This window comes from Cetorhinus maximus, chromosome 18 (genome assembly GCF_964194155.1).
Source record: "Cetorhinus maximus chromosome 18, sCetMax3.hap1.1, whole genome shotgun sequence".
NCBI classification, from domain to species: domain Eukaryota; kingdom Metazoa; phylum Chordata; class Chondrichthyes; order Lamniformes; family Cetorhinidae; genus Cetorhinus; species Cetorhinus maximus.
In genome coordinates, this window is record NC_135896.1 from 27,932,770 (window position 1) to 27,950,880 (window position 18,111).

General features: G+C 43.4%; 1 protein-coding gene and 1 long non-coding RNA gene across 2 annotated transcripts in view; both read left to right on the forward strand.

Moving 5' to 3' along the window:
- Positions 1-15,729, forward strand: part of LOC144693470 (uncharacterized) — a 64,656-nt gene extending 48,927 nt beyond the window's left edge. Inside the window, exons 4-5 of the long non-coding RNA XR_013579543.1 lie at positions 985-1,070; positions 15,690-15,729. This is a non-coding gene — a long non-coding RNA (uncharacterized LOC144693470). The remainder of the gene's footprint in view (positions 1-984; positions 1,071-15,689) is intronic.
- LOC144693561 (uncharacterized) overlaps positions 15,719-18,111 on the forward strand; it is a 40,310-nt gene continuing 37,917 nt past the window's right edge. The window contains exon 1 of the mRNA XM_078563403.1: positions 15,719-15,775. Coding sequence (XP_078419529.1) covers positions 15,719-15,775 — 57 coding nt within the window. The remainder of the gene's footprint in view (positions 15,776-18,111) is intronic.

Genomic DNA, 18,111 nt, shown 5'->3' on the forward strand with positions numbered 1-18,111 from the left:
TTAAAATGCTTCTGTGAAGCATCTTTGGATATGTTATTACAGTAAAGGCGCTATATAAATATAAGTTTTTGCTGTTGCAGTAGCTCATAAGCAAAGCTATTCTATCCTGAACAGCAGGAAATATACAATAACTGACTCAATTTTCTTGTCTTTTCCCTCCTTTCTGTCTGGAGGGACTCCTGCCTATGCTTGGGTCACAACCATGTGGAAATCAAACTATGACCAGAAATCTGACTGTGCTGCAACCATTTTTTGGATGCAAAACATGCATTGCAGGACTCAATATGTCCGCACTGAAACTGTGTAGCTTGACATATTGATTAGGATGAAACTAGCATTATGCTAATTGAATATGCAAATTGGGGACCTAACACCTGTTTCAGGCCTCTTTGTAAAATTTGTTTTCCCCTGACCACAGCATGTGTCCTGCATACTTTGATCAGTATTCTCAGACATACTGTTGCCATAACAGAGGTCCTTAAAGGTTCAGCTATTGGAAGGCAAAAAAGTAAGTCTAACATTTTTCACTTACTGAAGGTGTAGCCTGGAAGTTCAGGAAAGTTGCTCCTGACTGCTCATTGCAGTGACTGCTTGCCACTCCTCCCCATCCCCAGGATGCATCTGAGAACCTCAACCACATTCCAGCCAGCTGAATTCACTCCCACTGCCCACCCTGATTGTCAGCATGTCTCTAAAGCTCAGCTGGCCCCTGCAACTCACTGATACTATCCCCATGAGGCCAGCATATCAATTTGCAATGGTTCTGCCACTGGCCACAAGCAATGCATGCAGCATGTATGAACAGGATGCAGGAATGTCTATTCAGGTGCAATCCCCTTTCTGAACCAATATCTCGAATACTGTCTTGCTTTTTATATATGTATAATCTACAGAATAAATATTATGAACCTTTGTGATCAATAAACTTTCATGCAAGTTCTGAAAATATAATCTTGTCTTAATTATTAAAAAAATATTTTGCAGAGGAATCTTGAGTCAAGTGGAATACAACAACCGAAAAACTTTCAGATGGCACTAACAACTAAGAACTCAGGACAAACTCAATATTGGTATCAAATCTTTAAGATTCCACCTATCTTATCCAAGTGATGCTGTACCCATTTTGAATCTTCTGCACTTTTTCCATTATTTTCCTCACATTTGACAGACATTGATTAAACAGGAAAATATATACCAATTATAGGCAGCACTTTTTAAAAAAAAATTTCACTGCATTGCACCCATATTGAAATTTATACTTGGGCATAACCTCATTTTTATTTGCATATGGTCTTTTCTAATGAGTTAATATCAACCATAGTTTTGTAACATATCTACAGTATAAACATTGTATAAAACCTGGAATATTTTTAACTGTTTTACTTTACATTGTTACATTAGCCCATTTGTTCCCAAGGACCAAGAAGATACTGAACAGTGGTTAGAGGATAATCCCATAATGTCAGGTAAATCTGATATATCAATATTGAGTTATGATTTAGTTAGGTAACTATTTCCATGATCTGCTTGCCATCAATTAAAAAATATACATAACTTATGGCTGCAAAATTTGGCTTTGGGTTTGGCATTATAGTGCCATGTTATTCTCAAAATAGAGTCTACGTTGCTTTTCTGCTCACTTCTGGTGTGGGCTGGGCTGAACGCCATCTTGGTGAGGAGGTTACTATAGGCGTTGTGAGCATACGCCAGAAGGCTGCAGAACAGGCATATTGTGATGTCGGTCAGCATTTAACGCTGATTTAATGCCAGCGCTGCCATTTTGGACCTTGCCGCTCTAGTTAATGCTTTCTCTTATACACGCTCAGCTGAACATGCAGCATGAAGGACCCTCCACCAATGCTATTTAAAGGGATCTTCAACATCTTGCTGGTTAGCTATTTATTGCTTACTTTCTGCTGGCTCTGTTTGAGTTTGTAGAAGTGCTGGGTGTTTTGCAAAGTTTATTAGTTAGTGAAGTCTGCAGGGAGTGGTGCTGCACGTGGGGAAGGCAGTAATTGTGACTGGAATAGCTCTGGGCACATCACTTGCTCTCTGTCACGGGTGCCATAAAAGCATTCCCTCTGGGGCTGCAGCATGAGACGGAGATGGTGCAGAGTCAGAAAATAGGAACACAAGTTGCTTTCAGGTGGAAAAGTTGGAAGAGGGCTCTCAGTAGAAGGTCTTATCCAGTAAGGTCTTTTCCAAGAGAACGTTTCTTACCTTCACTTAAGCCAGGAGCAGTGTGTTCATCGTCTCAGCCACAGAACTCTGCCACATCATGGAACCAGACCTGCAGCCTAAGAGCTATGTGAGAGGTGACCATTACCTTGAATTCCTAAGCATTAGGATCCTTCCAGACTGGCACAGGCAACATATCTAATATTCCCCAGTTTGCCATCCATTGCTGCATCAGAAAGGTGACAAAGGCTCTTAATATGAGGGGCGGGGACTTCATTGTGTTCTCTCAAAATAGAGAGAAACAGGTGGAGCAAACACGTGGCTTTTCTACTGTGCAGGGTTCTATTTGCTGCACAAATGTCACTTTTCCAGCACCTCACATCAATGCTGAGATGCACCAGAACTGCAAAGGTTACCAGTCACCAGGTACGCAATTGGTGTGCAACCACGCTAATGAATGTTGGCTATCCTGACAGCAGCAACGATGTGTTCATTCTGCACTAGTTCACTGTTCCAGCAATCTTTCTGCCACCATGTCAAACCAGAGGATATCTGCTGGGTGACAAGGTGACTATCTGTTGCATACCTGGCTCATAACTCTGCTCCACAGTCCAACCACATGTGGCCAACATGAATTCAGTGAGAGCCATGCAGTCACAAGAAGCACGACGATTGGGATGATAAAGCAACGGTTCTGCTGCCAGAACCACTCTAATATTTGTCAGTGCTGTTATCCCGATTTGAGGTGGACTGCTGCATCCTCCACAACCTGACCATCATGAGGCTACTGCCTTCGCCACCACAAATTGGTTGACCACCTCAGGAGGAGGAAGGGAGGAGGCAGTTGGCATCTCTATGTTCCAGATAGGTTGTTGGGGAACACCTAATTCAATTCTGGTTCCTCTGAATACCGCCCTAGATCAACCTTGCACACTAGTCCCAGTCCTCAGCCATGAACATCTTGGCCACATTCCTGAAATTAAAGCCACCACAAAAAAAAACATTCCATACCAACTTTATCCAATAAAACATACAATATTCCATACAATAATCAACAAATCATCCTTGTGCATTCTCTTAGTAACTGACTTGTGGGTACACTTGCCTGGCCCAGTGCAGCTATGCAGTGCTTCCACTGTGGCTGCAGCATGGCTGGTGGAAGTCTGCTGACTTTCAGTAGGGTAGATAGCCTCGCAGGATGCCCTCAAGCAGCTCTAAGCCCAGAAGGCCCAACCATGAATTGCACCGGCTCAGCATGGGCACTGACGGAGTGACCTTGATGGGATCATGAATGTTGTCACGCTGAGAGAGGTTCCACAGAGCCAGTCAAACTCCCACCCAACCTATTAGATCTATAAACAAACAAGAAACCATATTGTATTCTTTTATTACAGCCTCTTAAAAGTTTCAATTGCTCTTGGATCAATAGACCACCTGCTGAGCTGAAGCCATTAGCAGTTTATCAAATACAGCCAAGTATTCATAATGGCTACAGCTGTGAATAACAAAAGCTTCCAGCTACATTGCCTGAAACTGACAACAGAATGGTGCCCTATTTCCATTTCAAAGCACTTGGGATATCCTGAAGTTGTGAAAGGTCTCATAAAGAAATGTAAGTTTTATACACATGTATAAAACTCCATTGCCTACGCCAGCATGGTCTAGAATATAAAAGAACAGGAAGAGCTGATATATTTTGAGAATCCTGCTAAATATATATATTTGCCAAGGCATAGGATTGTTAATTAATCCCTACCTCAGAGATACCCTTGAGACAAGCTCTTACCTTGAGAACCAAGTTCATTGAGTTAAAAACAGTCAACAATCAAATACAATGGCACCTAGCTTGCCTTTATACAGAATACAGTTGAGTCAGATAGTCCAACAATTAGGAATTCTGCTGTGTACCTGTAGACTCCTGGTCTATTACATTCTGCCATCTGTCTTTGATGGAATAAACAATCTAAACATTTGAAATTACTTCTGAAGTCACTTGCCCTAACAAAAGGCAGACTCCGACCCTCTCCCTCCACCCCTCCCCAATTTTTAGCTACGCATCAGGAATGTGATTTTGTCACCAAACTAGAGATCACAAGTTTGCAGTAAGCAAAATGAATGTGACTTCTAAAATCCCTTTAATTATCCATATTAAAACATTAGGGCCTAACTTTAAGATATGCCTGCACTATGGGGAGAAATGTCCATAACAATAACCAATTTAGCAATGCAGTGGCTTACACCCAATCAGCATGGTGGGGGTTGCCCACTGCTAAATTGATTGGGGCCTTTTTTTTTAAATGGTCTTGGCGACTGACTGAAATAAGCACAAACCTTATTTCAATATTTAAATGAGGTTCTTGCACCACTTCAGATCCAGATTGATTTTTGACTGCTATTTTCAAGGCTTGAGCAGCCTAACAAGTTCCTTAAAGGGACAACTGAAGGCTGTCCAAAGGTCCCAACCTTTGAAAATATCAAAATTTGTGGAGTCGGAGAGAGCAAGAATGCTTCTCCTGACCCAGAAAACAACCGCAGATTGCAATTAGCCTGTCCTTGCATCCTACCCAATTGCACCCGGCCCAGACTTACTTTCCGGACATCAGCACAGGGTAAAATTGATAAAGGTGCTAAGATAAAAGCAAAATACTGCAGATGCTGGAAATCTGAAATAAAAACAGAAAATTCTGGAAAAACTCAGCAGGTCTGGCACTGTCTGAAGAAGAGTCATACAGATTCAAAACGTTAACTCTGTTTCTCTCTCTACAGATGCAGCCAGACCTGCTGAGTTTTTCCAGCATTTTCTGTTTTTATCATTATTATTGGGTAAAGGTGCTAATTTGCCTCCAAAGCTTGCTTGATTTATTCTGATAAGGCTGAAGAACTAAGTTCGGACCTGGGGACTCTCTGTCCTGGTACACTATGAGCAGAAGCACAGCTCTCTGACTAATGTTCAGAAAAATCTAAGATCTTTCCAGTTGCTAAACATTGTTGAGTGGCTTCATATGTCTTTCATGATTTCTTACTCAAAGTGTATCCGATCTAGATTCTTTCAGCTCCTCATCCTTCTTCTCTTCATTTTTCTTCTTTTCATTTGTCCATGGGATGTGGGTGTTGCTGGCTAGCCAGCATTTATTGCCTATCCCTAATTGCCCTTGAGAAGGTGGTGGTGAGCCACCTCTTGAACTGCTGCAGTCCAAATGATGTAGGCACACCCACAGTGCTGTTAGGAAGGGAGTTCCAGGATTTTGACCCAGTGACAGTGAAGGAATGGCGATATAGTTCCAACTCAGGATGATATGTGGCTTGGAGGGGAACTTACTGGTGGTGGTGTGCCCATGCATTTTCTGCCCTTGTTCTTCCAGGTGTTAGAGGTTGTGGATTTGGAAGGTGTGTTTAAGGAGCCTTGGTGAGTTGCTGTAGTGCATCTTGTAGATGGCACATACTACAGCCACTGTGCATTGGTGGTGGATGGAGGGAATGTTTAAGGCAGTGGATGGAGTGCCAGACAAGCAGGCTGCTTTGTCCTGGATGGTCTCAAGCTTCTTGAGTGTTATTGGAGCTGCAGTCATCCAGGCAAGTGGAGAGTATTCCATCACACTCCTGACTTATGCTTTGTAGATGGTGGACAGGCTTAGGGGAGTCAGGAGGTGAGTTACTCTCCACAGAATTCCCAGCCACTGACTTGCTTTTATAGCCACAGTATTTATATGGCTGGTCCAGTTCCGTTACTGGTCAATGGTAACCTCCGCCTTTTCGCCACCCACCCCCCAGGATGTTGATAGTGGGGATTCAGTATTAATGCCATTGAAGCTCAAGGAGAGATGGTTGGAGATGGTCATTAACTGGCACTTGTGTGGCACGAATGTTACTTGCCATTTATCAGCCTAAGCCTGAATATTGTCCAGGTCTTGCTGCATATGGACTTGGACTGCTTCAGTATCTGAGGAGACCTGAATGGTGTTGAACTTTGTGCAATCATCAGCGAACATCCCCACTTCTTGGAATCCAAGGCTTGTAACAAAACCTTGCTTTCTGGAACAGCCAGACACTCCTCTGGGGTGCATAGAAGCTGCTTCCTTCACAGGTCTGTCTTCAAGATCACATGATCTTGAAGGAGGGAAGGTTATTGATGAAGCAGCTGAAAATGGTTGGGCCTAGGACACTACCCTGAAGAACTCGTGCAGAGATGTCCCAGGACTGAGATGATTGACCTCCAACAACTATGACCATCTTCCTTCATTTTTAGGTATGACTCCAACAAGTGGACAGTTTCTCCCCTGATGTAAAGAGAATATAATTTTTCCCAATATTACTGTGGGATACTGTGAAGCAGGCTTGTGGGGGTTGTGTGTATGTTGTGTGTTTGTGACTAATTTAATTAGACTAAAGACAGTCAGACTGCAAGGTTTAAATCAGAAAAGGGTTGGGTGTGAAGCAGGCATTTTGAAGTGGAAATGAGTGAGCTAAGATGGGATACAACATGAATAGGAATTTACATTTTGAAGTAAATGAGTTGAATTTTTAGCTGTTAAATTTTAAAGAGAGAAAAGGAAGCTTTACAACTGGCAAAAGTCATAAATAAATAAAGCAAAGTTATTAAGTTTATTTTTCTTGAAAGTAGTGGCCATGACGACAACATGAAAGATTTTAGATTCTGGGAAAGGTAACTTTCAAAAGACAGGTAAAAACAATGGGTTTAAAGATGAAAGGGGAAAAATATATTTAAGGGAAGATTGAAAGCTGTATGTGGGTGTGTGGCCATGTGATCTTGAAGACAGTCCTGCGAAGGAAGCAGCTTCTAGCCACCCCAGCGAAGTGTCTGGTTGTTCCAGAAAGCAAGATTTTGTTGCAAGCCTTGGATTTAGAAACTAGGAACAGGAGCAGGCCATTTAGCCCTTCGAGCCTGCTCCGCCATTCAATATGATCATGGCTGATCCTCTATCTCAAAGATATAATCCCGCTTTCTCTCCAAACCCCTTGATGCTCCTAATGTCCAAAAATGTATCAATTCCTTTCTTGAATATACTCAGTGACTTGGCCTCCACAGCCTTCTGTGGTAGAGAATTCCACAGGTTGAACACCCTCTGAGTAAAGAAATATTTCCTCATCACAGTCCTAAAAGGCCTGCCGCGTATCCTGAGACTGTGGTCCCTGGTTCTAGACTCCCCAACCAGAGGAAACATTCTCCCTGCATCCAGTCTGTCTAGCCCTGTTAGAATTTTAGACATTTCAATCAGATCCCCTCTCATTCTTCTGAACTCTAGTGAATACAGGCCCAGTCGAACCAATCTCTCCTCATACGACAGTCATGCCACCCCCGGTATCAGCCCAGTGAACCTTCGCTGCACTCCCTCCATGGCAAGTATATCCTTTCTTAAGTAGGGAGACCAAAACTGTATGCTATACTCCAGGTTTGGTCTCACCAAGGCTCTGTATAACTGCAGTAACATATCCCTACTTCTGAACTCAAATCTTCTTGCAATGAAGGCCAACATACCATTTGCCTTCCTAATTACTTGCTGCACCTGCCTATTTACTTTACTTACTACAAAGGGACACTTAGATCCCTTTGTACATCCACATTTTCCAATATATCACCATTTAAATAATGCTCTGCCTTTCTGTTTTTCTCACCGAAGCGTATAACTTCCCATTTATCCACGTTATACTGCATCTGCCATGTGTTTGTCCACACACACAACTTGTCTAAATTGCCCTGAAGCCTCCTTGCATCCTGCTCACAACCCCGCCCAGTTTTGAGTCATCAGCAAACTCGGAAATATTGCATTTGGTTCCCTCACCCAAGTCATTTGTATATATATCGTGAATAGCTGGGGCCCTAGCATAGATCCCTGCGGTACACCACTAGTCACCGCCTGCTGCCTGGAAAAAAGACGCATTTATTCCCACTCTCTGTTTCCAATCTATCAACCAATTCTCAATCCATGCCAGTATATTACCCCCGACCCCATGTGCTTTAATTTTGCCCACTCGCCTCGTGTGTGGGACCTTATCAAAAGCCTTTCTGAAATCCAAATACACCACATACACTGGTTCTCCCTTAATAAAAACAAAAAACTACTGCGGATGCTGGAAATCCAAAACAAAAACAGAATCACCTGGAAAAACTCAGCAGGTCTGGCAGCATCGGTGGAGAAGAAAAGAGTCGAAGTTTCGAGTACACATGACCCTTCAACAGAACTGAGTATAGTTAGGAGATGGGTGAAATATAAGCTGGTTTAAGGTGGGGGGCGGGGGGAGAGAGAAGTTGAGGGTGGGGTGGTTGTAGGGACAAGCAAGCAGTGACAGGAGCAGATAATCAAAAGATGTCACAGACAAAAGGATCAAAGAGGTGTTGAAGGTGGTGATATTGTCTAAGAAAAGTGCTAATTAAGAATAGATGGAAGGACACTCAAGGTACATCTCTAGTGGGGGTGGGGTGGAAAGACTGACAAGGTATTAGTTGTAGATTTAAAAATAATGGAAATAGGTGGGAAAAGAAAAATCTATATAAATTATTGAAAAAAAAGAAAGAAAAGAAAAAAAAACAAACAAAAAAAAACAAAAGGGAGGGGGAAGAAACAGGGTGGGGATGGGGGGAGGGAGTTTAAGATCTAAAGTTGTTGAATTCAATATTCAGCCCGGAAGGCTGTAAAGTGCCTAGTCGGAAGATGAGGTGCTGTTCCTCCAGTTTGCGTTGGGCTTCACTGGAACAATGCAGCAAGCCAAGGACAGACATGTGGGCAAGAGAGCAGGGTGGAGTGTTAAAATGGCAAGCGACAGGGAGGTTTGGGTCTTTCTTGCGGACAGACCGCAGGTGTTCTGCAAAGCAGTCGCTCACTTTGCGTTTGGTCTCTCCAATGTAGAGGAGACCGCATTGGGAGCAACGAATGCAGTAGACTAAGTTAGGGGAAATGCAAGTGAAATGCTGCTTCACTTGAAAGGAGTGTTTGGGCCCTTGGACGGTGAGGAGAGAGGAAGTGAAGGGGCAGGTGTTGCATCTTCTGCGTGGGCATGGGGAGGTGCCATAGGTGGGGGTTGAGGAGTAAGGGGTGATGGAGGAGTGGACCAGGGTGTCCCGGAGGGAATGATCCCTACGGAATGCCGCCAGGGGGGATGAAGGGAAGATGTGTTTGGTGGTGGCATCATGCTGGAGTTGGCGGAAATGGCGGAGGATGATCCTTTGAATGCGGAGGCTGGTGGGGTGATAAGTGAGGACAAGGGGGACCCTATCATGTTTCTGGGAGGGAGGAGAAGGCATGAGGGCAGATGCGCGGGATATGGGCCGGACACGGTTGAGGGCCCTGTCAACGACCGTGGGTGGAAAACCTCGGTTAAGGAAGAAGGAGGACATGTCAGAGGAGCTGTTTTTGAAGGTAGCGTCATCAGAACAGATGCAACGGAGGCGAAGGAACTGAGAGAATGGGATGGAGTCCTTACAGGAAGCGGGGTGTGAGGAGCTGTAGTCGAGGTAGCTGTGGGAGTCGGTAGGCTTGTAATGGACATTGGTGGACAGTCTATCATCAGAAATTGAGACAGAGAGGTCAAGGAAGGGAAGAGAAGTGTCAGAGATGGACCATGTGAAAATGATGGAGGGGTGGAGATTGGAAGCAAAATTAATAAATTTTTCCAGGTCCCAACGAAAGCATGAAGCATCACCGAAGTAATCATCGATGTACCGGAGGAAGAGTTGTGGGAGGGGGCCGGAGTAGGACTGGAACAAGGAATGTTCCACATACCCCATAAAGAGACTGGCATAGCTGGGGCTCATGCGATCATCGACACCAACACCCATCTGGGACCCTCCACTCCTGCTTGTCCCTCCGTCCCCACCCCATCTTCCAATCCCAGCCCCAGCCGCGTATTCACTATACCCCCTGACCTTCCCCTCTCCGATGCTGAATGTTCAGTGCTCAGCAAAGGACTTAGTTTCATACCCTTACACCCTCATCTTTTTTTTTTCAGGCTCGGGCTCGGCACGATGCTGAACCCTTCTTCCGCCGTCTTCGTCTCCGTGCTCACTTCTTTGGGCACGAGTCCTCTCCCTGTTCAATGGATCCTTTTACCCACCTCCAATATTCTCCCTCCATCTGGACCCCTCCCTCTGGATTCTTACCTTCTCTTGATCTTTTCATTGAGAACTGTCGGCCTGACATTAGCCGTCTCAATTTCTCTGCTCCTGTCACCCATTCTAATCTGTCTCTCTCTGAACTTACTGCACTCTGTTCTCTCAGGTCCAACCCCAACATTGTCATCAAACCTGCTGACAAGGGTGGTGCTGTTGTTGTCTGGCGCACTGACCTCTACCTCGCGGAGGCTGAGTGTCAACTCGCAGACAGTTCCTCCTACCTCTCCCTGGACCATGACCCCACCACGGAACATCAAGCCATTGTTTCCAGGACTGTCACTGACCTCATCTCCTCTGGAGATCTTCCTCCCACAGCTTCCAACCTGATAGTCGCCCAACCTCGGACGGCCCGCTTCTACCTCCTACCCAAAATCCACAAACAGAACTGTTCCAGCAGACCGATCGTGTCAGCCTGTTCCTGCCCCACGGAACTCATTTCTCGTTAACTTGACTCCCTTCTCTCTCCCCTTGTCCAGTCCCTTCCCACCTATATCCGTGATTCCTCTGACACCTTACGTCACATCAACAATTTCCAGTTCCCTGGCCCCAACCGCTTCCTCTTCACCATGGATGTCCAATCCCTCTACACCTCCATCCCCCACCAGGATGGTCTGAGGGCCCTTAGCTTCTTCCTTGAACAGAGGCCCGAACAATCCCCATCCACCACTACTCTTCTCCGTCTGGCTGAACTTGTTCTCACACTGAACAATTTCTTCTTTAACTCCTCTCACTTCCTCCAAATAAAAGGTGTGGCTATGGGTATCATTTTCACATGGTCCATCTCTGACACTTCTCTTCCCTTCCTTGACCTCTCTGTCTCAATTTCTGATGATAGACTGTCCACCAATATCCATTACAAGCCTACCGACTCCCACAGCTACCTCGACTACAGCTCCTCACACCCCGCTTCCTGTAAGGACTCCATCCCATTCTCTCAGTTCCTTCGCCTCCGTTGCATCTGTTCTGATGACGCTACCTTCAAAAACAGCTCCTCTGACATGTCCTCCTTCTTCCTTAACCGAGGTTTTCCACCCACGGTCGTTGACAGGGCCCTCAACTGTGTCCGGCCCATCTCCCGCGCATCCGCCCTCATGCCTTCTCCTCCCTCCCCGAAACATGATAGGGTCCCCCTTATCCTCACTTATCACCCCACCAGCCTCCGCATTCAAAGGATCATCCTCCGCCATTTCCGTCAACTCCAGCATGATGCCACCACCAAACACATCTTCTCTTCACCCCCCCGGCGGCATTCCGTAGGGATCGTTCCCTCCGGGACACCCTGGTCCACTCCTCCATCACCCCCTACTCCTCAACCCCTACCTCTGGCACCTTCCCATGCCCACGCAGAAGATGCAACACCTGCCCCTTCACTTCCTCTCTCCTCACCGTCCAAGGGCCCAAACACTCCTTTCAAGTGAAGCAGCATTTCACTTGCATTTCCCCTAACTTAGTCTACTGCATTCGTTGCTCCCAATGCGGTCTCCTCTACATTGGAGAGACCAAACGCAAACTGGGCGACCGCTTTGCAGAACACCTGCGGTCTGTCCGCAAGAAAGACCCAAACCTCCCTGTCTCTTGCCATTTTAACACTCCACCCTGCTCTCCTGCCCACATGTCTGTCCTCGGCTTGCTGCATTGTTCCAGTGAAGCCCAACGCAAACTGGAGGAACAGCACCTTATCTTCCGACTAGGCACTTTACAGCCTTCCGGGCTGAATATTGAATTCAACAACTTTAGATCTTAAACTCCCTCCCCCCATCCCCACCCTGTTTCTTCCCCCTCCCTTTTGTTTTTTTTTGTTTTTGTTTTTTTTCTTTTCTTTTTTTTTTCAATAATTTATATAGATTTTTCTTTTCCCACCTATTTCCATTATTTTTAAATCTACAACTAATACCTTGTCAGTCTTTCCACCCCACCCCCACTAGAGCTGTACCCTGAGTGTCCTGCCATCCATTCTTAATTAGCACTTTTCTTAGGTAATATCACCACCTTCAACACCTCTTTGATCCTTTTGTCTGTGACATCTTTTGATTATCTGCTCCTATCACTGCTTGCTTGTCCCTACAACCACCCCACCCTCAACTTCTCTCTCCCCCCCACCTTAAACCAGCTTATATTTCACCCCTCTCCTAACTATACTCAGTTCTGTTGAAGGGTCATGTGGACTCGAAACGTCGACTCTTTTCTTCTCCACCGATGCTGCCAGACCTGCTGAGTTTTTCCAGGTAATTCTGTTTTTGTTCTGGTTCTCCCTTATCCATTCTACTAGTTACATCCTCAAAAAACCCCAGTAGATTAGTTAAGCATGATCTCCCTTTCATAAACCCATGTTGACTTTGTCTAATCCTGTTAATGCTTTCCAAGTGTTCTGTTGCCACGTCTTTTATAATAGACTGTAGCATTTTCCCCACTACTGATGTTAGGCTGACTGGTCTGTAATTCTCTGTTTTTTCTCTCCCTCCTTTTTTAAATAGTGGGATTACATTTGCCACCCACCAATCTGTAGGAACTGCTCCAGAGTCTATAGAATTTTGAAAGATGACCACCAATGCATCCAATATTTCCATGGCCACTTCCTTTAGTACTCTGGGGTGTAGATTATCAGGCCCTAGGAATTTTTCAGCCTTTAACCCCATTAATTTCTCTAGCACCATTTTTTTTACGAATACTGGTTTTCTTCAATTTCCCCTTCTCACTAGACCCTTGGTTCCCTAACATGTCTGGGAAGTTATTTGTGTCCTCTTTTGTGAAGACAGAACCAAAATATGTGTTCAATTCTTCTGCGATTTCTTTGTTTCCCATTATAATTTCCCCCGTTTCTGACTGTTTGGGACCTACGTTTGTCTTTGCTTTTACAGTCAGTTTTCATGTTCCTTGCAAATTTACTCTCATACTCCATTTTCCCCTTCTTGATCAGTCTTTTTGTCCACTTTTGCTGAATTCTAAACAGCTCCCACTCCTCAGGCTTGCTGCTTTTTCTGGCAATTTTATATGTCTCCTCTTTGGATCTAATACTATCCCTAATTTCTTTTGTAAGCCATGGTTGAGCCATCTTTCCTGTTTTACTTTTGTGCCAGACAGGAATGAATAATTGTTGTAACTCATGCATACGTTCCTTAAATATTAGCCATTGCCTATCCACTGTCAACCCTTTTAGTAAGGTTCCCCAACCCATCATTGCCAACTCGCACCTCATACCCTCTTAGTTCCTTTTATTTAGGCTCAGGACCCTAGTTTCCATTTCCATTGTTGAGTGAAAGAGAGAGAGAGAAACTTGCAAAATACCTCCCTTATAGCAACAGTAGATGCCTTGCAGTAATATTACTGGATGATTATTGATTAAGAATCTATAGGGACTGTTGCCTGGAAAAGGGTGTTTATTTGTGAGCCTAGCTTGTAGAAACCTTGTCGGAAATGTTATAAGTCTAAATTTAACTGTGTAACTGTAATCTTGTGTGTTTAAATTTTCTTTTCTTTTGTTAATACATTCTTTAATTTAGTATTTAAAATCTCCAAAAGTGGAAGTGGAATCTTCTGACTTCAGTACACATACCTTCTTGTAATAAATACACAAATTGCAAATCGTTGTGATAGCTTGGCAAGTTTGCCTTTGGGATTTGGTCAGCCCGATAAATACCACCTGCCATATCATAACACCATTGACTCCAGTTTTGCTATTGCTCCTTGATGTCGCACTCGCTCAAATGCTGCCTTGATATCAAGGGCAGTCACTTTCACCTCATCTCTTGATTTCAGCTGTTTTGTCCATGTTTTGATCAAGGCTATAATGAGGTTAAGAGCTGAGTGGCCCTGGTGGAACCCAAACTGAGCATCAGTGAGCAGGTTATTGCTGTGTCAGTGCCGCTTGATAGCACTGTCGCTGACACCTTAGATCACTTTGCTGATGACCGAGAGTAGACTGATGGGGTGGTAACTGGCCAGTTTGGATTTGTCGTGCTTTTTGTTGTCAGGACATACCCAGTCAGTTTTCCACTGGTAGATGCCACTGTTGTAGCGGTTCTGAAACAGCCTGGCTAGGGGTGCGGCTAGTTCTGGAGTACAAGTCTTCAGTACAATTGCTGGAATGTTGTTAGGACCCATAGCCTATGCAGTATCCAGTGCTTTCAGCTGTTTCTTGATATCATGTGGAATGAATCGACTTGGCTGAAGACTACCATCTGTGATGCTGGGGGCCTCAGGAAGAGGCTGAGATGGATCATCCACCCAGCACTTCTGCCTGAAAATTGTTGCAATGGCTTCAGCCTTGACTGATGTGCTGAATTCCCTCATCATTGAGGATGGAGATATATGTGGTGCCTCCTCCTCCTGTTAGTTGTTTAATTGCCCACCACCATTCACAACTGAATGTGGCAGCACTTAGATCTTAGATCTGATCCATTGGTTGTGGGATTGCTTAGCTCTATCGCATAATATTATAATAAAAATTGCCATTGGGAAATTCATGTCCCCATTCCAAACTGCATTATTTACAGAGATGACTAAAAATAGCAGAAATGACAGAATCTCCAAAATACCAAACATTTAGATATGCTATGTTTTTCAGGGGGAGACGGTGGTATAGTGGTAACGTTACTGTAGTAGAAGCCCAGGCTAATGCTCTGGCATCATGAGTTAAAATCCCACTATAGCAGATGGTGTAATTTAAATTCAATTAATAAATCTGGAATATAAAGGTAGTCTCAATAACCATGCAACTATCATCAATTGTCGCAAAAACCCATCTGGTTCACCATTGTCCTTTGTGGAAGGAAATCTGCCATCCTTACCCAGCCTGGCCTAATGTAACTCCAGACCCATAGCAATGTGATTGACTCTTAACTGCCCTCTGAAATGGCTTATCAAGCCACTCAGTTCAAGGACAATTAGGAATGGGCATCAAATGCTGGCCTTGTCAGCGATGCCCATATCCCATCAAAAGGACAAAAAAAATATTGGCAAAATAACACACACCTTCAGTTACAGCCAACAAACTGGTCTTCTCAAGGCAGTGCCTACTTCAGAGGTGCCTTTTTAGTGACCATACCACCATTTATATATATTGGTAGTAATAACTTGAGGTAGGTTAGGAAGTTAGGAAAAACAAGTCAGAGGCATTAGCAATGCACACATAAATTGGCAGGGCAGAGTTCTGGTAGGCCTTAAAAAGGACTCGTGAATTCATGAAGGATAATTCTGGTATAGTTTGGTCTGGTTGTTTTAAGGTATCACTGTACCAGTTTACTCCATGTACAGTCTCTAAACTACTAGAAAATGAGTGGTAATTCTAGAGGAAAATCCAACCAATGACATTCTTATTCTGTGCAATATATATTTTTAAAAGCAAAACGTTTATATGCATATTTTTATTTATTAAATGTTACAGTAAATTCACATGACATAACAGTGAGGAAAATGGATGCAAGCCAGTCCAAGGCATGTGTTCTCACTGATTCACTTTATAAGTCTCAGGTAAGTCAAAATGCTCCAAAACTAAAATAATTCATATAAAAATTAGAGTTTTTTGATTGCATCATTGTTTGCATCCCCCTACCATCTTTTTCTCTTTCAAAACTTATACAAATGTAGCCTGTTCACAACACATACACTCTTCACTCACTCAGAGCTGTGTAATCTGGGATAAGCAAAAGAGTTAAAAACCCAAGCCAATTATGGAGGAAAAAACTGAACATTCCCCTCTGACCTCTATAGGCAATAAAACTAGCCCGGGCGATCACATTAATCCTGAACTTAAAAGAAAAATCGCTTAACATCCAATCTAGTTCTCCCCTTACTTAACTTGTAAGCATGACCCCTGATCATCCCTGATCTATCAGTTGAATTAATTTGTCCAAATAAACACAATCAAGTCACTTTGTTATTTTATAAACCTCGCTAAAATCGCCCCTGAGTCTACACTTCTCTAAATTAGATGCAGCTCTTTTCTGTCTGAGTAACTAAGGTGTTTTAAACTGAGAATCAATTTTGTGGTCCTCTCTGCATCTTTTCTAAAGCTTGAATATCCTCCACCATATGAGAGGACCAAAACTGGACAGTATTTTTTGAGGGCAATATTTGCTAGTGACTGAATTTGCTAGTGACCGAACAACACCTCCATTTCTTTCCAAGTTTTGCTTATTAATAAATCTGACATGCTTTGTGTGTAATTGACAACACTCTTCGGATGATATCCATTGTGGCATTCGTCCATTGTTCCTTAGAAGCTGGTGTAGTTGCTTCAGCAGTATTCTTTAGTAGTGATGTAGTATTTTCCTTTATCACCACGACCCTTCATGATTCAGGTCTCTGTACAATGCTCATGAATTTGGGGCATGCTTCATCTTTTTATTCTAGAGTGCTACTCAGTACTTTTTTTTGTATGCCACTGGTTATCCTGGAATTAAGGTAGTATAAGCAGGAGCATTTGCACTGGTAGCTTAGCAATGTGGTAGGTGGTTAAAGATCTCTATTCCATGCTCAAGGGTGGGCGCAGTAATTTAATTTGCTCAGGAAGGTATGGCAGGTTCCAATGCTCATTGTAAGCTTGCTGCATAAACTTGACTCTTCAGTCCCTTTTCTGCTTTCTCTTAACAATTTTTCACTGCTTAAACCTTTCATATTTGCTCTTTTCTCTTTTTTTCTGTTTTTCCATTGAAACCTGGCTAGCTTTTCCTGCTTGACATTATTTTCTCTGTAAGAAGCAGCTGTAAATCAGTTCCATGAGTTCTTTCCAAAAATGTTTTTCTTTTCCAATTTAATTTTTTTTCACAATGTAAGAATATAGGAGCAGGAGTAGACCAAATGGCCCCTCGAGGCTGCTCTACCATTCAGTATGTGCATGGCTGATTTTCTGCCTCAGCTCCACGTTCCTGCCCACTCTTCATATGCCTTGATTCTCTGGGAGATCAAAAATCTATATATCCCATCCTTGAATATATTCAATATGGAGCATCACAACCCTCTGTGGTAGAGAATTCCAAAGATTCGCATCTTCTGAGTGAAGAAATTTCTCCTCACCTCAGTCCTATCTTTATCCTTTTCCACCCTTTATCCTGAGGCTGTGTCTCTGTGTTCTAGATTTTCCAGCCAGGGAAACAACCTCTCAGTGCTTACCCTGTCAAGCCCCTTTAGAATCTTGTATGTTTCAATTATATTACCCTCTATTCTTCTAAACTCCAGAAAGTACAGTTCCAATTTACTCAGCCTCTCATCATCGGATGACCCTCTCAACCCAGGCACCAATCTAGTGAATCTATGCTGTATTGTCTCCAAAACAAATATATTCTTTATGGAAACCAACCTGTGCACAGTACTCCAGGTGTGGTCTCAGAAAAATCTTATACAATTGTAGCAAGTCTGCTTTGCTCTTGTACTCCAGTCCCCTTGCAATAAAAGCCATCAATGGATTTGCAGCAAGTTTGTGCAGCAAACTTACAATGAACATTGGAACCTGTCATACCTTCCTGAGCAAATTAAATTACTGCGCCCACCCTTGAGCATGGTATAGAGATCTTTAACCACCTACCACATTGCTAAGCTACCAGTGCAAATGCTCCTGCTTATACTACCTTAATTCCAGGATAACCAGTGGCATACAAAAAAATAAATACTGAGTAGCACTCTTGAATAGAAAGATGAATGGATTTGCCTTCCTAATTGCTTACTATACCTTTATGCTAATCTTCTGTGTTCCTCATAGGAATACACCCAAGTCTCTCTGAAGGTCAATATTTATAAGTTTCAAACCTTTTAAAAATAAGCTGTTTTTCTATTATTACCAAAGTTAATAACCTCACATTATACTCTAC